This window comes from Aphis gossypii, chromosome 2, assembly GCF_020184175.1.
Source record: "Aphis gossypii isolate Hap1 chromosome 2, ASM2018417v2, whole genome shotgun sequence".
Taxonomy (NCBI): Eukaryota; Metazoa; Arthropoda; class Insecta; order Hemiptera; family Aphididae; genus Aphis; species Aphis gossypii.
This window is the reverse complement of record NC_065531.1, coordinates 27,654,660-27,680,995: the sequence shown is the minus strand read 5'-3', so window position 1 is coordinate 27,680,995 and position 26,336 is coordinate 27,654,660. Positions and strand designations below refer to the sequence as shown.

The 26,336-nt window shown below is 27.0% G+C and overlaps 2 protein-coding genes and 1 long non-coding RNA gene across 8 annotated transcripts; 1 reads left to right on the top strand and 2 right to left on the bottom strand.

The window, feature by feature from the left end:
* Positions 1-1,631: 1,631 nt before the first annotated feature.
* LOC114130818 (Golgi resident protein GCP60) lies at positions 1,632-5,975 on the bottom strand. Of its 2 annotated transcripts, none has more exons than XM_027995882.2 (9): positions 5,827-5,975; positions 5,253-5,394; positions 5,051-5,191; positions 4,876-4,980; positions 4,723-4,810; positions 3,344-3,536; positions 3,152-3,276; positions 2,840-3,032; positions 1,632-2,352 (listed from the first exon to the last, which is right to left on the bottom strand). In XM_027995882.2, the coding sequence occupies exons 1-9, from the start codon at positions 5,915-5,917 to the stop codon at positions 2,114-2,116; spliced, it is 1,317 nt and encodes a 438-aa protein (XP_027851683.1). In that variant the 5' UTR covers positions 5,918-5,975; the 3' UTR covers positions 1,632-2,113. The 2 variants fall into 2 exon arrangements, with proteins under 2 accessions (XP_027851683.1, XP_050057798.1); XM_050201841.1 differs by having other exon boundaries at positions 1,634-2,352; positions 2,855-3,032.
* LOC126550398 (disheveled-associated activator of morphogenesis 2-like) lies at positions 5,827-26,330 on the bottom strand. 5 transcript variants are annotated; one of them, XM_050201838.1, is made up of 15 exons: positions 22,087-22,113; positions 20,187-20,240; positions 19,840-20,112; positions 18,522-19,001; positions 18,228-18,455; positions 11,371-11,424; positions 11,024-11,296; positions 9,734-10,213; positions 9,440-9,667; positions 8,717-9,277; positions 8,288-8,653; positions 7,883-8,137; positions 7,640-7,810; positions 7,481-7,571; positions 5,827-7,010 (listed from the first exon to the last, which is right to left on the bottom strand). In XM_050201838.1, exons 1-15 carry the CDS (start codon positions 22,090-22,092, stop codon positions 6,994-6,996), a joined length of 3,537 nt encoding a protein of 1,178 aa, XP_050057795.1. In that variant the 5' UTR covers positions 22,093-22,113; the 3' UTR covers positions 5,827-6,993. The 5 variants fall into 5 exon arrangements, with proteins under 5 accessions (XP_050057795.1, XP_050057793.1, XP_050057796.1 ...); XM_050201836.1 differs by lacking the exons at positions 5,827-7,010; positions 22,087-22,113 and adding an exon at positions 26,240-26,330 and having other exon boundaries at positions 7,226-7,571; XM_050201839.1 differs by lacking the exons at positions 5,827-7,010; positions 22,087-22,113 and adding an exon at positions 24,213-24,371 and having other exon boundaries at positions 7,226-7,571.
* On the top strand, positions 6,227-7,239 carry LOC126550401 (uncharacterized). The gene is made up of 2 exons (XR_007604481.1): positions 6,227-6,439; positions 6,555-7,239. It is a non-coding gene; the product is annotated as an uncharacterized LOC126550401 (long non-coding RNA).
* Positions 26,331-26,336: the final 6 nt, after the last annotated feature.

The following is a 26,336-nucleotide window of genomic DNA, read 5'->3' as shown; positions in this document are numbered from 1 at the left end:
TGTATACATTTTGTACAGTTATAGTGATGTACTAACTCATACGTTCTATACAATTTAAACATTTAAATGTTGAGGCAGAAAAATACCACTACTATTAAGGGCACAGATGATTTGTTGGAAGGAAGTGTGATAGAAAGGTAATATTATTTATAAATATGATGTTTTGAATCATTCTAATTGATAACATCTTGTCTTATTAATTATTATACAACAATGATCAAACTGATTAAAGTATATTGTACTAAAATAGTTTTTCTCAAAAGTATAGACACTTACTTGTTTTTCTTTCACAATAAATCCATTACTTGAGAATATTATTATAAATAAATAAACAACTTTGGGATATAACACAACAATGTAATTCTTAGAAATATATTACTGCTATTTGCTTGCTTAGTGCTTGTCTATTGATGAATAAGAACAAGTTACGAGAACTGAATATTACATATTTGTTTATTGACATTCATAGAAATATATTAATATTTTTTTGCACTTTTCTAATACTTATCACGTAAAAAGATAAAAAAAAACCATCATAATAACGTTAATACATTCACTTAGACTAAAAAATTATTCTATGGATTCTTATATTACTGCTAATTTTGATCAACTTGAGTGTAATAACACTGATTTTTGAGATTTGCTAGTTTTGTGCTTAGTATTTTTTTAACTAGCACACAAACTATACCAATGTCTACCTACCCTTACTGAACGCAGGAAAATATTAAATTTAAATGTACTTACTAAATGAGCCTTTAAAGATGTGTCATGTCACTTACCAATGAAGACCCCATCATTGATGATGGTTTGTTTTTATTTTTATTCTATTGTATTTGTTATTATTTCTATTCTATTGTATTTGTTATTATTTCTATTTAATTATTATCTTAAATGTCTTACTCTATTATAATCTACATTGTTAACTGATTTGGCTGTACTGATTACTCTAATGATTTTTATAAAAAAATGGGAAACTGTATATTTTGTAAAAAAAAAAAAAAAATATTGAAATCAGTAATATATAATGTTTAATCATTCATATAATATACTGTACAATTTGTATATTATAGATATTTCTTTACATTTAAAATTAAATTCTAATATAAATAATCTGACTGGTTAATATTTCAATTAAATACATAACTTTATAAAATAGACAAATAAAATATTATATAATTATAATTATCTTTAAGTAGTATTTTTTAGATTTCATACTATTAATAGAATCATAGAATAAAAGTACTATAAATTAAATTTTGATATTCATATTCATAAATGCATATTAATTAAACACTTGAAATAGTTAAATAAAAAATACATGAATTAGGTAATATTCCTCGTTATAATTAATAAATATTTAAATATTTATATTTTTGGTTATAGGAAAGGTGTAAATATTAAAAATAAATTCTTCATATCAAGAACCTTGATTAATAAATACAAATATTTAACAAGCAATTTATTTTTTTGAAAACATTTAAAATTTTTCAAAAAATATTAAAAAGATACATAATATATAGTTAAATAATGATAAATATTAAATTAAATAACAATACAATAAAATATAATTGAAGTACTACTCAAAATTATTTTACTATAATTAAAAAATATACAATAGTTATAACTTTAAACTTATTAGTCAGAAGTTTTATATAATAATTAGAAATACAAATGATTTTTTTCGAGATTTTTTTGTATCTTTAAATATACAGTTTACAAATATTTCTTATAGAATGTTCTTTATATCACACTCTTATTTACTGTACACTACAAATAGAAATGTTTAACTTTTTACTTATACCTAAAACGATATAATATATTAGATGGATAAGCAAAATAACGATTCTTTTTGATGTTTTCAAAATTTATATTGTGGAGCAGCTCAATACTACATTACATTATTTTTTGCATATCGTATAAATATTGATTCAAAAAATTTCCTAATAATTTTATTAAAATTGTTATTTCAAACATTTTTTATGTAGGTATAGTATATTGTTGATTAAGTTATTTCAACAATTATTTGGATTAAAAAGAAGCTGAATATAAGATTATAAAATATTAAGCTGACTAACATATAGGTTGATATTTTATACAGAACAAAATTAATACCTTATTGAGAGTAATATATTCTATAATACAATGTTTTTGACCTCCATAAACTAAAGGAGTTATCAAATTTAAGTAAATAAACTCCTTCCCCAGGATATAGATGACTTCCAGCATATACTTCTTTGTGACAATCTCTTCGGTAAACTGGTATTATTATTGATAATGGTGGTCGATTCAACTGATTACTCTTTTTTATGTCTTTAATTGTAACACCATTTTGTTCTAATTCTTGAAGTATTTCTAATACAAATAATTATAATATTACAAACTTAAACACATTTTTTTATTAATTTAAGTTATATGACTACAACATTAAATATTTAAGAACTAACTATACACAATAAACAGGACACCACATTTTTTATTTTATTTTCATATTTTTAACTCGCTACTTACAAAACTATATTCCGGTCCTCGAGAGAACTTACCCCTTTTGAGCATGTATACTGATAACAGTAACTAATGTTGAATATACCAAAGTTATTGGTATATAAAATTAGTAGGAACTAGGAGATGGGTGAATTTGAACACATTTTGTTCACTATTCAGGTGGGTTCTCTCGTTGGTCGGAGTATAATATGTTCCAGTAGTTATAGTTCTATATTAATTTTTCTGAATTTAATGTTAAATAATTACAAAACTGTAGGGCTCGAGGACTGCAGTCCATTCAGCCTTCCTTTAAATCCAGCCCTGGCATCATTCATTAATTCAATATACATATTTATACCTTGATTGACATTACCGTCATCATCGTCTTCCAAGTCGTCGCAATCATCATCTTCACTCTCAGATACATGCACTGAAACTTGACTAGTACTAGGTTTAACCCATTCAAAGTAAACACCAAAACCTATGTCATGACCATCAGTTGCAAACTCCCAAAATACGCAATTACCACCTTCAGCTGTAGGAACTCTAACCTATAGGATCACAAAATAAACAGTACAACATTTTTTTTAAATTGTTACTTATTTTGAAAAAACAATTAATGGTTTTCTTTAATAAAATGTACCTATCCTATTGTAACTAAAATATTTACCGTAACTGTTTCTCCGTGGTTAACTTTAATAACAGCTTCTCCTCCTTCTCGTATTAAATTAGCTTTAAATTCATCAATATCTTTTCTTGTCCACATTGAAGCAGGAAACAAAGTTTGAACAGAGCCTATAAAAATCAAAAAAAAAAAAAAAGTTACTATACAAATTGTATAAGTAATCAATTAAATACATACATTCTCCAGAAAGACACTGTCCATTTTCACATTGCTCGTTACAGATGCTTTCGTGTTCAATAATCTTATCTTCAGGAACAGTTACAGAATTAGTTGTTATTTCTAATTCTTTACCAGGTTCATAGTTTTGTTGTAACTGTTGCATGTATTGATGATAATGTTGTTCTTGTAGTTGTCTTACAAGTACAGCTTGCTATAAATAACATTAGGTTTGGATTGTTTTATCATTTTGTTTTTCTAATAAATATTAAAGCTAAATATTATGTAGTCCTTGTATTATATGATACCTACTAAATAGGAACTGTTAAATGTAAAATATTATATTACCTAATAATTAATTACATTGTATTATCATTTAACACATTTTATCTTTTACTAATGATTATCATTGTCAAATATTTAAATATATTTTACAAGAATAATAGATTGATTTTACTTCACCCCAATAAACTTTTAATAAGTGTTTAAAGTCAAAAGTTTGATAAAATTGTGAAAATCAAAAAAATATTAAAAATATTATAATAGTTAATTAATACAATTTCTAATATTCTCATAAGTTGTTATTACTGACTTAAAAATTAAAAGGAAAGTAGAGTGTGTTTCATAAATATTTTTTTATAAGCATCAGAAGTTGAAATAGTATAATTATGAGTAAAATAAAGATTTTTCATCAAAATAAATTTTCTTATTTTGTTGTAATTTATTTATAAACAAGTAACTATAGATATTTGAACCTAATCTTTTCATCAAATATTTATATTATGATTTTTTACTGATGACATAATTATCATTTTAGAATTTTTTTAACTTGATATAAGCTGTAAAATATAAATGAATCGAGAATTTCGAAAAGGGCCGTCTCGAATTTTTACCAAAATAAATTTTTCTGCATTTTTTTCATTTACATACAGACCGATATTTTATGAGCGAAAAGGGACCATATCTGCTTTCTATAGTAATGAAATAAACATCCTATTTTTAGAAAAATTTCAAAAAAGACTAATCTCGGTTTTTAATTTTAATTTTCAGATATGAGCCTTTTTGAAATTCTCGATTCAAATAGACATTTGAAATTATCAATTTTTCTAGGTTTGTTTTTTTTAAACATTGATAAAAGATATTTTCCTTGAATAAAAATCTGAAAAATGTAGAACAAAATTAATAGATCATCCATGGTTATTTATGCTGTATTTTAATAACCCAGTTACAATCGTTTTCTAGTAATAAAATAAAAATAGTACCTAAAGTAAATAGTGAAAAATAATTTAACAATAAATAGCATACGACTGCATTGAAGTTACTGCAGGTAGTGTGTAACAAGAGTATCAATTATGTACTATACTTAAAAACATTAAATAAATTAGTTATTAAATCATTACTTCATCTGGATTATTTGGAAATTGATTTTGAGCGTAAGTTAAAAACTGGCTATAGGTCTGTTTATTTAAAGCTTCTTGAATAAGTTGTCTAAAATAATAACAATAAATTAGAATCTTTACAACAATTTTAATTTATATTAATATTTTAATTACTTGGTATTTTCTTGTCTACACCTTTCTTCTTCGTCTTTTTGTTTTAATTCCATTAATGCAAGTTGTTTTTCAAGTTCTTCTTGTTCTTTTTTCATATTTTCATCACTTAAATATCATACAAATTCAATTATAATAAATAAATATAATATCAATATCATTACTAAAAAATATTTACGTAATCCGTTTCTGTTCAATCAAATCAGCTTTATAGGCTTCAACAGTATGTTTGAATAAAGTACATTCTTTATTCACCAATTTAACAAAATTAATCATTGAATTTTCTGTTGACATGTCACCAAGAGCTAGCCATGCTAATCTATAAAATGTTAATATTCTTAAATACAAATACCTAAAATATCATTATAGATTTTATTTACCTTCGATCTCTTCCAATAACATCAAATACACCCAAAGGTGGTAATTTTGATTCATCTAACTTTCCATGACTAACTTGACGTGTATATGCAACAAGTTTTAATTTATCATCATAAGTGAAATGTATAGCTTTACCTTCTTTTTCTACAACATAATAAATAATAAAGTATTTATGACTATTTTCAAAATACCTAAAATTTTTATTTTTTTTTTAATTAAATACAAAAAAAAAATAGGAGTAATACTTAAAGGTACATTGAAATTTTTTTTCATAAGTATAATTAAATCTTTAATAAATAAATTATGGTAATGAGGTACTATTTAAAAAATTTGAAAATAAATTTGATGTAAGAGATTTAATCAAAACAGGCAACCTTTAGGTAACAAAATAAATAGTATTTGAAAATACAAATATTATTTAGGATGATTATTTTTATTTGATACCAATCAAGTTATTATTAATTTAATTAATTAATTAATATAGATTTCATGTATCAACATTTCAACATAGTAAAATTGTTTTTTAAACTATTATGATGAATGACATTTTTTACATTAAAAAAACTTTTAACATACCCTTAAAAAACTTAAGCGCCAATGTATATAATTCTTTTAATGGCAAACCCCATTTTTCAACGATATCTTCTTCTTTGGTATTATTACACATTATTTAAATAAAACTATATTATTTAAAGAAATTTGATTAAATTACAGATTTGCTTAACGAATAACTATGTATTGGTTTGAAAACGATTTGTATTTCATTTATTTTCATGTAATATAATATTATATTACATGAGCACAACTTCAAAAATACACAAAAGTAAATAGTAAATACGAATAATTTATTTTATAATCGGCAAAAACTATAATGCACAGGACGGTATACAAGAATGATGCCTAATGTATTGATATTAAATTACATTTGATAAAATATGATGATAATGTAAAATAATCGCAGCCAGTTGTGTTGTTCTAAACACACTTATCTCTGAAAATAATAAAATATTGTTTGTGTGGTAGCGTACGATTCTCTAATCTACATCGTACAACCGTGGAATAAAACCATGATAAGAAAAAACTTTTTTACCTACTATTTTTATACAACATATTAACATTCAATAGTCAATACTGTCATTAAACAGTATATCTTACATATCATACAAACAAACAATAAACATTAAGCATAGTAAGTTTAATATCAATTATTTAAACACTTTATTGTCAGTAAATAGAAAATTTTACAGTATTGTACAAAAAAATAATAATAATATATATAATAATGTATATGATTTTATTTATAGTACTTTAGAAAAAGTATTTAATGAAGGGGCTGCACGAACTCAATAAATGGAATTCAAAATCATCAAACTATTAACAAAACATCAAATGTATCTCAAATACAGCAAACATCTAACATCATTTACAACATAACAATCGGCAATGGTAAAAATAAAACCACTTAGATGAAGCTTGCTTTTCATTTAAGTGGTTTTATTTTTACTATTGACGACTGTTATGTTGAAATTGTTTGTCTGTATAGATCCAATAGCTGATGATCCATTTAATGCTATAGTTTGATGATTTTTAGTTCCATTTATTGAGTTTGACGGTGCAGCTATTTTTATCGCAGTCATCGAATTAACATCATGCGTGGTGACGCTGGAATTATTTAAATTTTTTTCATAGTTGTCAATGATTGTTGATATGTTTCTCAAGTCTTTAAGAATTACTTTGATATTGTCAATATTTTTTTGTTCCTTAAAAAAAAAAAAAAAAGATTAAAATCAGTGCGTGTAGGTACATATAATTATTAATTTGATATAATGTGAGATACAGTCTGGTGACAGACGAACGGACAGCTGAGCGAAAGTAATAGGGGCTTGCAAGCCAAATAGGTTGAACTTGTAGTCAAACGAACAATTTTGGACACGACATAATGTATATCACAGAAAGTAGAATAAAATGCAAAAACTACTAGTAAGTCATCTTTAATATAATAAAATAAACAATAAATACAAAAAAAAAAAAAAAACATTATTTAAATTTTAATTAATTAATTTTTTTCGAGTAAGGTTGAATACTCTGTCCCTGCTATGTTCCCTAGCTGGAGGTGAATGTCTGGATTTTCTACTGCGTTTAATCTTTGCCATACTATATTCACTAAAAACATCTCCTGTTCTTAAAGCCGATATGAGATCGTCAAATTCTGCTTTGTCACCAGATTTACCATTTATAGAAACTTGACGACTACCAGACCCATTAGACAAAACACTAGCACCGTCTTTACAGTTTTTACGATCAAGCGTTAATTTCTTTAACTATAAAAAAAAAAAAATTTGTATTAATTTTACATGTAATAAACTCCTAGGTCTTTATTAATACAAACCTCCACTTCTTGTCTTGTCCTTTTTTCTTCTTCTTCCCGTCTCTTTTTAACAGCAAAGTTATCTTGACGTGCTTCATAAAGAGCTGTTAAGAAAGAATCAAAAATTCCAAAGAAATCATCTGGTTGGATTGTGGAATTGTCTTCCCCAAAGAATCTGACTGTTCTATCAAACTATAAAACAAAATATTTTTATTAACATTTACCAAAGAAGTAATTATAATAAAAATTTAAAAAGATGCTTACTCTAGTTTTCATATCTTGGAATAAGTCTTCTAACTCAGAAAATTTGCAGGTAACAGTAGTTAAAAATTCTTTCATTACTGGTAGGAACATATCACCTGGTACAGCAGGTTGTACTCTTTGGAACTCAATTTCTCGTTCAACTTCTTTCAAATTATTTCTTAGTTGTGACATGTCTTTTTCAAGTTCAGCCAAGCTTACTTTTGAAGCTCCTCTTACATGAGGTAAGTCTTCTTCCAATAATAAAATGTCCTTGAACTATTCAAATAAAAAATTAACTGTATTATTGATGTCATTTAAATATAATACCACAGAATTTATTGTAATATTTAATCAATAGTAAATGTATTCTGTGATAATACTACAATCCTATCATATCATATAATGTTTATAAATTATATACACTACCTTCTTATCAGCCATATCGACAATGTAATGCAATAATGTTATACCCCTAACAGAACTTGACTTGTCTGTAAGTCTGTTTAGAGATGATAAACGGAAACCCCATGCATTTCCTCTTGCTCCTTTGTTCATGTAGTTTCCAAGTGCTAATACTAATTCTAATAGTTTTCTTAAACGTCTAGAACGAGCTACTTCACGTGAAGCCTCCATAACAATTTTTGTTTTGCCTTCAACTTCTCCAGTCCAAGTAATAAATTTCTTTTTGTATACTAAACTACGAAGACGTTGATCATAATGTTGATCAATAACAGATAAGACTTTGGATTTATTACTACCAGTCTTTCTCAGATCTTCAGATGATCCTTCATTCTGTAAAAATAAGTTAATTTAACAATATAGTTTCCTTTTTTTGTTAGTTGACATTTTACTTACAGCAGCTGTTGTTCCATTTGTTGGTTTTTGATTTTGGTATGCACAGAATAGTTTATCAACTGTTTCAAGGTCAATAGATGAATACATTTTTCCTTCATCAATATCAGTCCAAACAGTTCCAGCCTCTTTGGTTTCTGGTAACTTAGCCCAGTTGAAGGATTTCAATGGAGCAGATGGTTTTGGAATTTCTACAGATCTTTGTCTGACGGCTAATTGAGGAAGATAGCCAGGTGGAGGTGGAAGATTTAATGGAGGGATTTGTAATGGTGGAGCTGGGGGTGGAGCAGGACAATTACTTTTAACTATTAATTGAGGTGGTGGTGGAGGTGGAATAGGCATAGGAGGTGGAGGGCTAATATTAACTTTAGCATCATCTGGTAAACTTCCATTATTAAGCATTGCTTCTAGCTTTCTCATCTCTCCTTGCTCGTAAGCTATCCTATGCTGTAATTCACTTGAAGTATCTTCGAGTTCAGATATCTTTTGTTTAGTTTCCAAGTCAATAGATATTTCTTTTTCCAAACGTTCTTTAATCCTTAAAATACTAGCTTCCATATCTTCCTAATGAACAAACAAAAAATATTACAATCAATATTATTGTTAGTAAGAATTCAAGAGTAAATTTTTTTGAGACCATTACAGTATATTAATTTCCAAATTTTTATTTCCATCAAAATTATATTAACCTTCTAAAAAAAATTATCAAATATAATTTATATTTACTTTTTCTTGATTTCTCAAGTCTAGTTCTTGTTCTTTTTTAGCAAGCGATGCAGTAATACTAGTATTTTCTTTTTCGAGTTCTTCAGCTTTATTTTTTGCTTCAAGAAGTTCTTCTTCTTTGGCTTTCTCTTTTTTAAGTGAAAGGAAGTGAGGATAGGCTGGAGAATGACTCAATTTTCTGCGTAGTAAATCGGACATAGAAGTAGCGCTTTGAGTATCTACTTGCTCCTATAATTATAATACAAAAAGACGAATAAAACATATTATTTATTGAGTTCATAATAGATGTATTACCTGTTCTAATTTCCTTGCTAATTCATTTTGATCTTCATTGCGAACCATATCAAAGAAATCCATATGTCTGTCCAATGTCTGATTCTGGTGTTCTCTTAACTTGATTATAATGTTTTTGAGTCCCAATTGTAAAAATTCATATCTTAAATGCAATTTGAATTCTAAACTTTCTTGTCCTGGCCCATAACTAAGAACAGCATTTATAAATGCCATAATAGCTGTTTTAACTGTCAAATCATCTCTATAGACGCCAGTGTTTCTATCCAAATCATTAATAATGCCTTGGAATCTGGCTCGTTCATGAGCAAACTCTTTATAGTCTGTCATGGCATCAAGAACTTTCTTATGGCCTCCTGGAACTAAGCAGGAAGCACCAAGAATTTCTAATACAGCAACTTTAGTACGGGGATTTTCAGTGAGTAAACTGCGAGCAATAGTACTAATAGCTGATGGATGTGCTAGTACGTGAGATCTTCCAGTCTAAAATTATAAAATTTATCTATTGAAAATGTGTATAATATATATACATAAATGCAAATATTTATTTTTTAAATAATGTGCGACTAGAGTTTACTGAATTAAAATCAATATTCTATAAGCAAGAATTGAAAAATACATATTATAATTATTATTACAATATTATTATATAATTAGGTATATTATTCTTATGTTGAAAATAGTTTTTTTATTATTAACTACTTATAACCTAAGAAAATTTTTAACATAATTTAAATAATGTAGGTATGTGTGGCACATATAGAATAATCATTCAATGAAATAATAAGTTAAATAGTCATAATATAACTTGTCATTACTTTAGAGAAAACTATCTGTCTTTAACAGAATGAAATGTTACAAATAATTTTTTTGAACAATTAAATTTAAAATGGAAAAATAAAATGTTTAACTAGCCTTTGGTTAGATTTAATAGGTTTTTATAATTTATTATAATATTACAAAACTAAATTAAATTACCTATCATTTTTTTTTTATTGTTTTTATTGTTATTATTGTTATATTGTTACTTGTTATAATTTAATATATTTACATTTAAATAACTACATGATAAAAGACAATTAACTAATTATGGTTCACAAAATATTTTATAACGTATAATGTAGAACGATAAAATAATTTGGATGTTAATACGAAAATCAAACTATTGAAGCAATTAAAAACATACAAAACTTATAATACCTAACAATATAATTATTCAATTACATTTAGCATATTATACAACTTTCAATTGAATAATTCTCATTTTAATAGATATAAATATAATAAACTTACAGAGTCATTCATAAGGGCTGTGATACAGCCAATAATTGATGTGTGCATAGCTCCTTGTCGAGTGTCATAATTCATAGATGACAAAACTCCTAACAGAGTAACTAAACCACCAGCTTGGACAAATCTCAGAACAAAGCTATGAGGCTGAGTACGTAGAGCTGTCTTTAAGGAATCAAATAACTTAGTGTTCTCCTGTTCATCTCCATTCAACGATTGTATGCGTTCAATGTAATTTTCAGGTGATTGTGACAAATCTGTTGTATTTTCTTGATCCTAAAGTGATTAATAATGTTAACGGCTAGTAACTAATAAATATCATCAATTAACTTTTAAATGAATATTTTTACCTCGGGGAGTTCCAACATAGCTGCTTTATTAGTAGCAGTTAAATCAAGTTCTTCCTATAATATAAATAATAACAAATTAATTATATAATATGTCAATATTTATAAATTTATACAGTGTTACTTCTATACCTAGTTCTAATTAGATTTTACTGCTTTATTGTTTTAAATTAATAAATTATAGACTATTATAGTTAAATATTTATATAACATATAAAAAACAAAATTAAAAACCCTAAAATAAATTTTAAAAAAACATTTGTGCAGGACAGTGAAAGGCAAAGCATTGAAAAAAAACAGTCTAGAAATAAACATAGAGATTTATTAAATTTTTAATTGTTGAACTATATTGGTAGTTTTTCTTTATAAATGAGAAATATTTAGTATTTATTTTCTTAAAATATTAAAAAAAAAAAAACCAAACAATACATAGTGCATACTATCATTGTATCATGTAAATAAGTTTAACTATTTATTATATTTTAAGGAACTAATAATGAAATACATAGGTACAGACTGCCATATATATTCAGTTGAATGGCAGAAACGAGGCCTACCTCACGTACACATATTACTATGGTTGGAGAATAAAATTACATCAGATTCGTGTGTGCAGGAAAATGTGCTTATGTAATACAATTTTAGGAAAATACACCAGAAAAGTTCGGAATCTGGGTGTAAAAAAACAACAACAACTGTCACTGCAGTTGTTCAGCAAGAAAATAAACTATATTAAGGTCGCTATTGATTATGATTGAATATAATAGTTATAGACCTGATGTTATATTTTGTTAAAACCATAACAACAAAAATAAGAATTAGCGAAATAAGTCAATGGCCACAGTAAATTTAAATTAAATTAAACTTGCCAATCGCGTGAATGCACGTTGTGACTACAATAACCTTGATTATTTTTTTGCCAGACGCATCATCGGCGAGCTGGACGCTCTCATCGGATTTTAGTGCGTTAAGGTTGGGTTATTATTATGTATTAATTGATTAATATAATCCACCGTACTATGTCAAACTTAATATAACTTTGATATTTATTAGAGTTAAATCATAAACTTACATACAAACAGCACTAGGTCCGCGATCTACCGCAGATAGATTGCCTACCTGATAAATGATAATATACTTCAGCAGTTCAGCGAATCAGAATTTTTATTCCGGGCAACAGAAAACTTAAGATAAATCTAGAACATAATCCACCGAATATTAAATAATGAATTGAACAAAGTTTGAGTCATATAGAGTTGGTATATTTAACGAGCAAGATAAATATTAGTTAGTAACATTATAAACATAGATCATTCTTATATTAATTATTTTGAAAATAGTGCTGGGATAATACACAATATAGTATGGTGTATCACATAGTACATAGGTATTTAAATGCAATTTTAATATAAAATTTTCATATCTCCGTGATAAACCATATTTATATGTTTTATTAAATTTTCTCATACATAATAACACTAATACATGGCCTACGAAAATGCAAAAAAAACCAACTAATACGCGGGCAACGCCGTGTCGGGACAGCTTGATTATAATATATATATTTAATATACATTTTTTTACAGCAATAGACTAACATAACAAGTTATACTAAGTTTTATTGTTTTACCAACAGGCAACAATACAAAAACCACGAGATGGCACATTATTGTATTTTACCCACTGTAGTAAAAAAAAAAAATGACATAACTTTGAAACTTAAGTGTTAGAAATTATAAAATTCTTATACACATCTCGCGGGGTCCGCAATCCACCACGTGTGGATTGCCTACATGATAATATACTGCTCTCATAATCATAAGAGAGTCTCACGGCAACGGTAAGCAGAATGACTATAATATTATGACTTGAGTAACTCACTGACTGATAAACGTAGAGCCTGAACAATGATAGATCGATGCTTACAATTTACACGGTACATTCGTAAAATCGTATCACAAATTTAGTGTGTAATAAATGTGTAATAAATTAGTGTGTAGCATATTAAAGTGGTGCTTTCACAAGATTTTTGAGAATCAAAACAGTCAATGAAAATGTCTAAGTTTTGAACACCGTTAAACCGAATAGTAAATAACAAATTAATCAAAATTCGAATCTATATATATAGAATTTGCATTTTTAACGGGCAACGAAGTGCACGGGGTCAGCTAGTCTAAAATAAATAAATATAATGTATAGTTTTAAGGCAATGATGTTCCCTTTTTATATCCTGGCTAAAAACAAAAAAAAAACAGCATGATTATATTGTAGGGTCAAATCAACAACAACGTATAATACACATTTATAATTTAGTATTAATACAAGAATTATGGCAAGAAATCTATCTAGTATTATAACTGTACGTAAATATTTATTCTGATAATTTATTATTGTAAATCATAATATTGTTATGTCATAGATCGAAGACGATTTTTGTTTGAAAAAAGAAAAACCGCAAAGTAATTGCAAAATGATAAACATATTAGTTTATGTAATAATAATATTATGTTCATTAATGTATCTAGTCAGTTCATACAAATTTCAAAGTACTATGCAGGTATGTACAAAATTCAAAATGTATAATGATGATAATTTTTAGGGTTATATATTATACACATTTTCAATAGATAAATTTTATAATTTTAGACTGGAAGATCTCACGTACTAGCACATCCATCAGCTATTAGTACTATTGCTCGCAGTTTACTCACTGAAAATCCCCGTACTAAAGTTGCTGTATTAGAAATTCTTGGTGCTTCCTGCTTAGTTCCAGGAGGCCATAAGAAAGTTCTTGATGCCATGACAGACTATAAAGAGTTTGCTCATGAACGAGCCAGATTCCAAGGCATTATTAATGATTTGGATAGAAACACTGGCGTCTATAGTAGGGTGACCATATTAAGAAAATAAAAAAACGGGACATTTGTTTCTTCCTCCCCAGCACCCCTCCCTCCTCCAAAAAAAAAACTGTTCTATATAAATTCATACATAATAAGCTGTATATAGTAAAAATACAAATTTAAGTCGTATCACAAACAATTATTTTCTTATTAATTTACCATTTTTTGAGTAAATAGCATAATAATAAAAGTGTTAAAATGTTATAATTTTTTAAACAATTAAACAATTTATACGTTGTTACCAATATTGATACATTTTCTACTATGTTTTCATATTTTCTAAAGAACTTATCGAATTTAACAATTTTGGGTAGTTCAAAAGGAATTTATGAAATTGTGAACAAGTTAAAGTGCTGTTTTTTAATAATTATTGATAAACAGTTTTTTCAATTGTCCACAATACATTTGTTATTGAAAATATTCTTTCTACAAATGCATTTGTTCCAAGAATAACCAAATAATTGTTAAGAAGGTGTTACAAAAAAAAATTGATTTTTTTATAGAATTTAAAATACACCACGCCATTTTTCTGTCACTTTTTTTGAAAAATTTTTCCATTTTAAGATTTTTAAACTTGTATCACATGAATTACATAATTAGATTCATCAAATAACTTATCCTCATCCAGGTTGAATTTTTTATTTTAAAATAAATATTGAATACTTTCTTTAACGTCTATTCAAACCGGAATATCTAATAATTGAGTCCATCGAAAAATTTTTAACGGTTCAAAATAACAACTCCATTTTGACTGCTGACTGTAGGCATCGACAATACTAGATATTCATAAAAATTGACAAACAAAAATAGCGGACGACCGTCGATGGGTCGTTCTGTATTCACGTCATGCATGTATAATAGTATAATATAATATAATGCAATAATAATAAAAGATAATAATTGTGTATCGTAAGCGTAATTGTTATAGTGTTATCTGTTATTTATAAATTTGGTTTCTAATTTTAAATACAAATACTAGTAAAACTGTTTAATATTTGTTTCATATATCGATATTTTTTTTCACAAATATAATATTATAATATGGAAAAAACGGGATTAAAACGGGACAATCTTCTAAAAACGGGATAAAAAGCGTCCCGTTCGAAGTTTGTCGGGACAACGGGACATGATGACCAAAAACGGGACAATCCCGTTTTAAACGGGACGTCTGGTCACCCTAGTCTATAGAGATGATTTGACAGTTAAAACAGCTATTATGGCATTTATAAATGCTGTTCTTAGTTATGGGCCAGGACAAAAAAGTTTAGAATTCAAATTGCATTTAAGATATGAATTTTTACAATTGGGACTCAAAAACATTATAATCAAGTTAAGAGAACACCAGAATCAGACATTGGACAGACATATGGATTTCTTTGATATGGTTCGCAATGAAGATGAAAATGAATTAGCAAGGAAATTAGAACAGGTAATACATCTATTATGAACTCAATAAATAATATGTTTTATTCGTCTTTTTGTATTATAATTATAGGAGCAAGTAGATACTCAAAGCGCTACTTCTATGTCCGATTTACTACGCAGAAAATTGAGTCATTCTCCAGCCTATCCTCACTTCCTTTCACTTAAAAAAGAGAAAGCCAATATATGACTACTAATTCTAATAGTTTTCTTAAACGTCTAGAACGAGCTACTTCACGTGAAGCCTCCATAACAATTTTTGTTCTGCCTTCAACTTCTCTAGTCCAAGTAATAAATTTCTTTTTGTATACTAAACTACGAAGACGTTGATCATAATGTGAAATTCTAGAAATTAAAAAAAAAAAAACATTTTATGTAATATTAAATTTAATTTATAGAATGTTACAATATTACAAAATATGAGCAAATTTGAGTTTTATGTGTGATAATTTAGAGAGTTTAAAGTGAAAAATAAATTATTATTTGTATAAAAAATTATTAATAACTTGAACTTTAAGATTAGGTAACAATTTGAGTTTTAACATTTAAAAGAAAAATAATCAAAATAAGTCAAAATATTTGATTATACTATGAAGTATGATGTATCTACTATATATATTTGAAGTATATAATATAAGGTATAATTTGATTGTTTTTTTCATATTATGACTGTAAGGCTTAGCAATTATTAAAATGTTTATCATTAATTTTCAAGCTATAAATAAGGTATTAGAATTCATATGAAATCCCTTAGTTATTAAATTACTTTTCCTCAACTTTAAATAATAATTAATTTTTTAAAGCAAAAATTATAAACAATTAATGGTTAGTAACTATTGCATGTATAATGTATATTATATAATTACATTAACATTTATAAAATGCAATCAGTTACAGACGAAAAAAATCAGCTAATTTGTGAGAAAATATTTCACTGGGAAAAATGACTATAATATACAACTAGATAAGAATTAAACAACAAAAATATTGAAACAAAATCACTACAGGTACACCAAAAATATATATATATATATTTTTCTATAAGATTTTTTCAGTCTATTCTTTCATTTTAAACAATAAGCAAATGTAAATTAAGAAAAATTTATTTTTGAAAGGAAAAGTCATCCAATGTTGGCACTACCTATTTTCAATTTTTTTTATTGATTTAACATATGAAATTGAAATAATTTAACCACTCAATAAATTGCAACACCGCTTTCACTACATTAAAAATTAAAAATATAAATAAGTTTTATTGGGAAGGCCTATATTTTACTTCAAATTTTATAATATACAAGTGTTAAATACATTAAATTATTTGGTACTAGTTTGTTATAGTTTTTTTTTTTTTTTTTTAACACATTATGAATCTATTTGTTAGAAACACAAAATGGGTGCTTTTAAACATAAAACAAGTGTAAAAGGCTATTACCCATCCAATAGTTTTTCCAACTTGGAAATTTTGTATAAAAATCTGTCAGCTCTGGCAAGACTGTCTAAATCAAAACTATGTTCTTCTAACAAAGCTGCTTCATCTGGACCTGGAGTGAATTTTAAAAGTTGTTCAACCATGTCTAATGGTAAAATGTCTTTATTATCCATATCCAATATCACTCTGACGATTTCTTCATCAGACATTTTCAATTTGGACAACAATATAGTACAATTTTGAGCTCTGCGACCATCAATAACAGATAAGACTTTGGATTTATTACTACCAGTCTTTCTCAGATCTTCAGATGATCCTTCATTCTGTAAAATTAAGTTAATTTAACAATATAGTTTCCTTTTTTTGTTAGTTGACATTTTACTTACAGCAGCTGTTGTTCCATTTGTTGGTTTTTGATTTTGGTATGCACAGAATAGTTTATCAACTGTTTCAAGGTCAATAGATGAATACATTTTTCCTTCATCAATATCAGCCCATACAGTTCCAGCCACTTTGGTTTCTGGTAACTTAGCCCAGTTGAAGGATTTCAATGGAGCAGATGGTTTTGGAATTTCTACAGATCTTTGTCTGACGGCTAATTGAGGAAGACAGCCAGGTGGAGGTGGAAGATTTAATGGAGGGATTTGTAATGGTGGAGCTGGGGGTGGAGCAGGACAATTACTTTTAACTATTAATTGAGGTGGTGGTGGAGGTGGAATAGGCATAGGAGGTGGAGGGCTAATATTAACTTTAGCATCATCTGGTAAACTTCCATTATTAAGCATTGCTTCTAGCTTTCTCATCTCTCCTTGCTCGTAAGCTATCCTATGCTGTAATTCACTTGAAGTATCTTCGAGTTCAGATATCTTTTGTTTAGTTTCCAAGTCAATAGATATTTCTTTTTCCAAACGTTCTTTAATCCTTAAAATACTAGCTTCCATATCTTCCTAATGAACAAACAAAAAATATTACAATCAATATTATTGTTAGTAAGAATTCAAGAGTAAATTTTTTTGAGACCATTACAGTATATTAATTTCCAAATTTTTATTTCCATCAAAATTATATTAACCTTCTAAAAAAAATTATCAAATATAATTTATATTTACTTTTTCTTGATTTCTCAAGTCTAGTTCTTGTTCTTTTTTAGCAAGCGATGCAGTAATACTAGTATTTTCTTTTTCGAGTTCTTCAGCTTTATTTTTTGCTTCAAGAAGTTCTTCTTCTTTGGCTTTCTCTTTTTTAAGTGAAAGGAAGTGAGGATAGGCTGGAGAATGACTCAATTTTCTGCGTAGTAAATCGGACATAGAAGTAGCGCTTTGAGTATCTACTTGCTCCTATAATTATAATACAAAAAGACGAATAAAACATATTATTTATTGAGTTCATAATAGATGTATTACCTGTTCTAATTTCCTTGCTAATTCATTTTGATCTTCATTGCGAACCATATCAAAGAAATCCATATGTCTGTCCAATGTCTGATTCTGGTGTTCTCTTAACTTGATTATAATGTTTTTGAGTCCCAATTGTAAAAATTCATATCTTAAATGCAATTTGAATTCTAAACTTTCTTGTCCTGGCCCATAACTAAGAACAGCATTTATAAATGCCATAATAGCTGTTTTAACTGTCAAATCATCTCTATAGACGCCAGTGTTTCTATCCAAATCATTAATAATGCCTTGGAATCTGGCTCGTTCATGAGCAAACACTTTATAGTCTGTCATGGCATCAAGAACTTTCTTATGGCCTCCTGGAACTAAGCAGGAAGCACCAAGAATTTCTAATACAGCAACTTTAGTACGGGGATTTTCAGTGAGTAAACTGCGAGCAATAGTACTAATAGCTGATGGATGTGCTAGTACGTGAGATCTTCTAGTCTAAAATTATAAAATTTATCTATTGAAAATGTGTATAATATATATATATATATATATATATATATATATATACATAAATGCAAATATTTATTTTTTAAATAATGTGCGACTAGAGTTTATTGAATTAAAATCAATATTCTATAAGCAAGAATTGAAAAATACATATTATAATTATTATTACAATATTATTATATAATTAGGTATATTATTCTTATGTTGAAAATAGTTTTTTTATTATTAACTACTTATAACCTAAGAAAATTTTTAACATAATTTAAATAATGTAGGTATGTGTGGCACATATAGAATAATCATTCAATGAAATAATAAGTTAAATAGTCATAATATAACTTGTCATTACTTTAGAGAAAACTATCTGTGAAATATAAATAATAAAATGTTATAAATAATTTTTTTGAACAATTAAATTTAAAATGGAAAAATAAAATGTTTAACTAGCCTTTGGTTAGGTTTAATAGGTTTTTATAATTTCTTATAATATTACAAAACTAAATTAAATTACCTATCATTTTTTTTTTATTGTTTTTATTGTTATTATTGTTATATTGTTACTTGTTATAATTTAATATATTTACATTTAAATAACTACATGATAAAAGACAATTAACTAATTATGGTTCACAAAATATTTTATAACGTATAATGTAGAACGATAAAATAATTTGGATGTTAATACGAAAATCAAACTATTGAAGCAATTAAAAACATACAAAACTTATAATACCTAACAATATAATTATTCAATTACATTTAGCATATTATACAACTTTCAATTGAATAATTCTCATTTTAATAGATATAAATATAATAAACTTACAGAGTCATTCATAAGGGCTGTGATACAGCCAATAATTGATGTGTGCATAGCTCCTTGTCGAGTGTCATAATTCATAGATGACAAAACTCCTAACAGAGTAACTAAACCACCAGCTTGGACAAATCTCAGAACAAAGCTATGAGGCTGAGTACGTAGAGCTGTCTTTAAGGAATCAAATAACTTAGTGTTCTCCTGTTCATCTCCATTCAACGATTGTATGCGTTCAATGTAATTTTCAGGTGATTGTGACAAATCTGTTGTATTTTCTTGATCCTAAAGTGATTAATAATGTTAACGGCTAGTAACTAATAAATATCATCAATTAACTTTTAAATGAATATTTTTACCTCGGGGAGTTCCAACATAGCTGCTTTATTAGTAGCAGTTAAATCAAGTTCTTCCTATAATATAAATAATAACAAATTAATTATATAATATGTCAATATTTATATATTTATACAGTGTTACTTCTATACCTAGTTCTAATTAGATTTTACTGCTTTATTGTTTTAAATTAATAATTATAGACTATTATAGTTAAATATTTATATACATATAAAAAACAAAATTAAAAACCCTAAAATAAATTTTAAAAAAACATTTGTGCAGGACAGTGAAAGGCAAAGCATTGAAAAAAAACAGTCTAGAAATAAACATAGAGATTTATTAAATTTTTAATTGTTGAACTATATTGGTAGTTTTTCTTTATAAATGAGAAATATTTAGTATTTATTTTCTTAAAATATTAAAAAAAAAAAACCAAACAATACATAGTGCATACTCATTGTATCATGTAAATAAGTTTAACTATTTATATATTTTAAGGAACTAATAATGAAATACATAGGTACAGAGTACAAATTTGTTTTATTAATTCAAAAAAAGTGTCAACGGGAACATAAAAAATAATAATAGGTAACAAAAAAAAAAAACACCAAGGTAATCATTGTAATAATACTAACATCATGCACTCAACATCCACCACAGTACACATAATATATTATTATTTTTAGCCAATACGGCAATAATGAACATTGTAACTAGAGCCGAAAGTAAATCTGACTTTTAGTCACGTTTTTGCGATTAGTAACGGAAATTTCCGTATTTATAAGTATTTATAATATTAAATTAAGATCGGCGCCCCGGTCAACAAACTCAACGATACAATGTAGGTACATCTTACAATAAGCAATAACACAAAATTATGTAATACGAATATGATGGTTGTTAAATCGTGTGTGGTCAGTCAATACTTTATAGGTCATAAAAAATAATCCCAAAAGTTCTTTAGTAGTTAAGTAATTCCCTTGAGAATTTCTCATGCACTGTACAACAATGCCGCGGCCCGCGAGTCGAATGCAATCGCACGACGAGTCGATGATATCTGGCGCGTGTGCGTGTTATGTAAGTGAAAATGCTTGTTGCGTAATATTGGAGACGATTTTTCATGCACGTCGTTCGAAAAAAAAAGAAAGAAATACAACAGCGACGATGGGGACTACGATGTAAAATTGACCGATACTTTTAGATATACAAAACGTTTAATAAGTATATAGAGGCATACCTAATCGATAGCGGATTTAGTGTCCGGGAAAAAATAGGCGGACGCTTATAGATGGACACATATTTTAATTAAGCCAAGTAAACGTGGTAGTTAAGATTTGCGGTGATATAACGTTGATAAAATACAGATAATTGATTATTTTGTTTAAAAAAACACTCATTTAAACCTTAATTAATATGAGGTGTAAAATATTGTGCAAACATAATTATAGCAATGTTTCTCAACTTGTTGTTTTTTTTTTTTTTTTAACTTAGAAATGTTAAAACAATACAATCTGTATAATTCAAACCATAAACCGATTGAAATGTTCCAGTAAAAAAAAAATCAAAACTAAAAATTTGAAGCTATGGAACATGTAATAATATATTATATTATATAATAACTTATATAGGTATATGACTATATAAGTTATTATAGGACGACATTTTTTTTTTAAATATAATATGTTCCACTCATAGGCGGAAATCGGTGGGAGGGAGGGCTTGCGGGGACTAAGCCCTCCCAAAATTTTAAGGTACAGCTACTCTAGTACAGTAGTGACATATAGATGTAATGAGCATATATTACTTAGCCCCCCCCCCCCCCAGAAATTTCATCAAATTTCCGCTTATGAATAGGGCCCCGAATTACTGTACGTTACCCTAAAAATTATCATCATTATACATTTTGAATTTTGTACATACCTGCATAGTACTTTGAAATTTGTATGAACTGACTAGATACATTAATGAACATAATATTATTATTACATAAACTAATATGTTTATCATTTTGCAATTACTTTGCGGTTTTTCTTTTTTCAAACAAAAATCGTCTTCGATCTATGACATAACAATATTATGATTTACAATAATAAATTATCAGAATAAATATTTACGTACAGTTATAATACTAGATAAATTTCTTGCCATGATTCTTGTATTAATACTAAATTATAAATGTGTATTATACGTTGTTGTTGATTTGACCCTACAATATAATCATGCTGTTTTTTTTTTGTTTTTAGCCAGGATATAAAAAGGGAACATCATTGCCTTAAAACTATACATTATATTTATTTATTTTAGACTAGCTGACCCCGTGCACTTCGTTGCCCGTTAAAAATGCAAATTCTATATATATAGATTCGAATTTTGATTAATTTGTTATTTACTATTCGGTTTAACGGTGTTCAAAACTTAGACATTTTCATTGACTGTTTTGATTCTCAAAAATCTTGTGAAAGCACCACTTTAATATGCTACACACTAATTTATTACACATTTATTACACACTAATTTGTGATACGATTTTACGAATGTACCGTGTAAATTGTAAGCATCGATCTATCATTGTTCAGGCTCTACGTTTATCAGTCAGTGAGTTACTCAAGTCATAATATTATAGTCATTCTGCTTACCGTTGCCGTGAGACTCTCTTATGATTATGAGAGCAGTATATTATCATGTAGGCAATCCACACGTGGTGGATTGCGGACCCCGCGAGATGTGTATAAGAATTTTATAATTTCTAACACTTAAGTTTCAAAGTTATGTCATTTTTTTTTTTTACTACAGTGGGTAAAATACAATAATGTGCCATCTCGTGGTTTTTGTATTGTTGCCTGTTGGTAAAACAATAAAACTTAGTATAACTTGTTATGTTAGTCTATTGCTGTAAAAAAATGTATATTAAATATATATATTATAATCAAGCTGTCCCGACACGGCGTTGCCCGCGTATTAGTTGGTTTTTTTTGCATTTTCGTAGGCCATGTATTAGTGTTATTATGTATGAGAAAATTTAATAAAACATATAAATATGGTTTATCACGGAGATATGAAAATTTTATATTAAAATTGCATTTAAATACCTATGTACTATGTGATACACCATACTATATTGTGTATTATCCCAGCACTATTTTCAAAATAATTAATATAAGAATGATCTATGTTTATAATGTTACTAACTAATATTTATCTTGCTCGTTAAATATACCAACTCTATATGACTCAAACTTTGTTCAATTCATTATTTAATATTCGGTGGATTATGTTCTAGATTTATCTTAAGTTTTCTGTTGCCCGGAATAAAAATTCTGATTCGCTGAACTGCTGAAGTATATTATCATTTATCAGGTAGGCAATCTATCTGCGGTAGATCGCGGACCTAGTGCTGTTTGTATGTAAGTTTATGATTTAACTCTAATAAATATCAAAGTTATATTAAGTTTGACATAGTACGGTGGATTATATTAATCAATTAATACATAATAATAACCCAACCTTAACGCACTAAAATCCGATGAGAGCGTCCAGCTCGCCGGTGATGCGTCTGGCAAAAAAATAATCAAGGTTATTGTAGTCACAACGTGCATTCACGCGATTGGCAAGTTTAATTTAATTTAAATTTAACTATTGCTGTGAATTTTAAATTTACTGTAGCCATTGACTTATTTCGCTAATTCTTATTTTTGTTGTTATGGTTTTAACAAAATATAACATCAGGTCTATAACTATTATATTCAATCATAATCAATAGCGACCTTAATATAGTTTATTTTCTTGCTGAACAACTGCAGTGACAGTTGTTGTTGTTTTTTTACACCCAGATTCCGAACTTTTCTGGTGTATTTTCCTAAAATTGTATTGCATAAGCACATTTTCCTGCACACACGAATCTGATGTAATTTTATTCTCCAACCATAGTAATATGTGTACGTGAGGTAGGCCTCGTTTCTGCCATTCAACTGAATATATATGGCAGTATGGCACCTCACTTTCCCAAACAAATCTCCTTTTGTCAACAGATCTATTAACTCCTTAACTTTTTGATTAAATACTCTTGCAATGATGTCTGGGCGATGGTAATGTTTTTGTCCTCGTAAAAGTGCTTCTTGGATTTCTTGCCATTTTGGATTACACGTAAAAGTTACGAATAAATCTGAGCTGCCATATAGTGTCGAACGTACGTCAGTGCATCTTGGGCTCGTTCATGCATATATCGTGGCCCTCCTGTAAAAGATGATGGCAATACAACTAATTTTCCAAGTTGATCTGCGTCAACATCTTGTCTTCCAACGGTATCTTTTAAATGAATATATTTATCTGCTCTAAGCTTATTTTGATGATTTCTAATGAAATTTAATCTTTCAGTCTCTATTTTTGCGTACATATCTACTAAATATTGGTTGAACAATGGACCATAACGAAGCAAATGATTATCTTGTTCTTTCCTTACCATTATTTTTATTAAATTTTATATGAATAAAAATTGGCAGCAGATACAGTTTTATCTGTAATTAATTTTGTAGTTGCATCCTTCTGAGAAATATCTATTGAGTATCCATCTTCTCCATAACAAAACATTAGAGGGTATTGAAGTGCGTCGTAGGATCTGTGTAATTCACTTATCCATTGTAATCGATTATCGTGGCTTTGAATAATAATATCACGTTTTTCAAACTGCTGCCCAACTATAACTAAAGCTACTTCATTACATGTTGCAGCATTATAACAGCCTTTGTGTCCATTAGCAGGTTTTCTATCAGCGTGAATAACCAACTGAAAATTAGTATTATTTTGACTTGCATTATCTATTGTGGTTTTTAACTCTCGAATATACTTATTTTCAGTATGCAGCATATTTTGTAGCTGTTTGAATAATGCTTGTTTAACTTCTGGATAAAGAGAGCATCTAAGTTATATATAATTTATAATTAGGTACAAGGAAAAAATATATTTATAATCAAATTAAACAATAAAACTAATGTGAAATTAGAAATTGTTTTTTTTTTAAAACTATGAATCAATATTTAAATTTTTATTTATCGATATATGACATGGGATAAATGATGTGATTATCTCACCAATAATTTAATAATATATTTTCTTGGAATCGGCCTGAGTTGATCATTTGATCACCCATATCGATAATTAAATGTGTACCGAATACCTGTGCTATTGCTGATTCCAAAATACAACACTTTCATTTATTATTAAATTTATTTAATTGTTGACTATTTTTTTTAGTTTCATATACTTCAAATATTTTTTTTGTCATAATAAATACAATTAATTGATGATTTTGATATTAAAGTAAGTTGCATTAAAATCTACAGCAAGTTCAACATCTACGGTATAAGTGTATAACTCAATTCACATTTTTGTATTATTTAATTATTAGTATTTTGATTTTTAAGTTAAATATTAGTATACCTAACATTTTTTTTTAAATATGATTTATTTTGAATAATATAAATAATATTGACAGAATAAAGTCATAATAAATTATAAATTGGAGTCTCCAGGGCAATATCAAGTAAGATTTAGCTCTCATTTATTTATGTTATCAAAATTCAAAATATATAAATAATAGTTTTTGTTGTTAGTTTATTAAATTTATATTATAATATGTCTATATGGCTAATATACCTTATATATTCATGCTGATAAAATAAAGTTTAATCTAACTTTGATTCATTTTTTGTTGTCTAATGTCTACACTTACTTCAGTTAATATATAATTATAAAAGTTATTAGTTATTACATGAATAATTATGAATTAATTTATGCGTTTTGTAGTAATTTATAAATAACTAAAGGTTGGCATAACTCGATTCTGGTGTTTGCAAGCCTCTTTAAAGTGTTGGTAAATAGTAATATTCATGAAATAAATATAATTAGTGCTTTATAAATATTATAATGATGTTGAAGTTTAGAGTAGTTTATTTTATATGAATAAATAGTGGTAAGAAATTAATTATTAATGGTGTATAATATCACCGAAACCGAAAATAATATTTATAAGTCAGAACGAACATAAAACAATAGAACTTGTATTAATGTATCTTACTAGTTTTACGAATGTTAAATGTTTCACTGATGAACATCGAATGCGGAATGATGACTTAACTACTTTACTATTTTTAAGTTTTAACTTTACTCTTTAG

What these genes read in the sequence shown, in the direction of transcription:
- LOC126550398 (XM_050201835.1), bottom strand. An exon ending in CAGCCCTTATGAATGACTCT is followed by an intron (nt 19,002 to 19,839) that starts GTAAGTTTATTA and finishes TTATAATTTTAG; the next exon opens with ACTAGAAGATCTCACGTACT. An exon ending in CAAATGGAACAACAGCTGCT is followed by an intron (nt 8,654 to 8,716) that starts GTAAGTAAAATG and finishes TTATTTTTACAG; the next exon opens with AATGAAGGATCATCTGAAGA.
- LOC114130818 (XM_027995882.2), bottom strand. Translation starts at nt 5,917, where the DNA reads ATGTGTAATAATACCAAAGAAGAAGATATCGTTGAAAAATGGGGTTTG. An exon ending in GGCGCTTAAGTTTTTTAAGG is followed by an intron (nt 5,395 to 5,826) that starts GTATGTTAAAAG and finishes ATTATGTTGTAG; the next exon opens with AAAAAGAAGGTAAAGCTATA. An exon ending in TGACGGTAATGTCAATCAAG is followed by an intron (nt 2,353 to 2,839) that starts GTATAAATATGT and finishes TATTTGTATTAG; the next exon opens with AAATACTTCAAGAATTAGAA.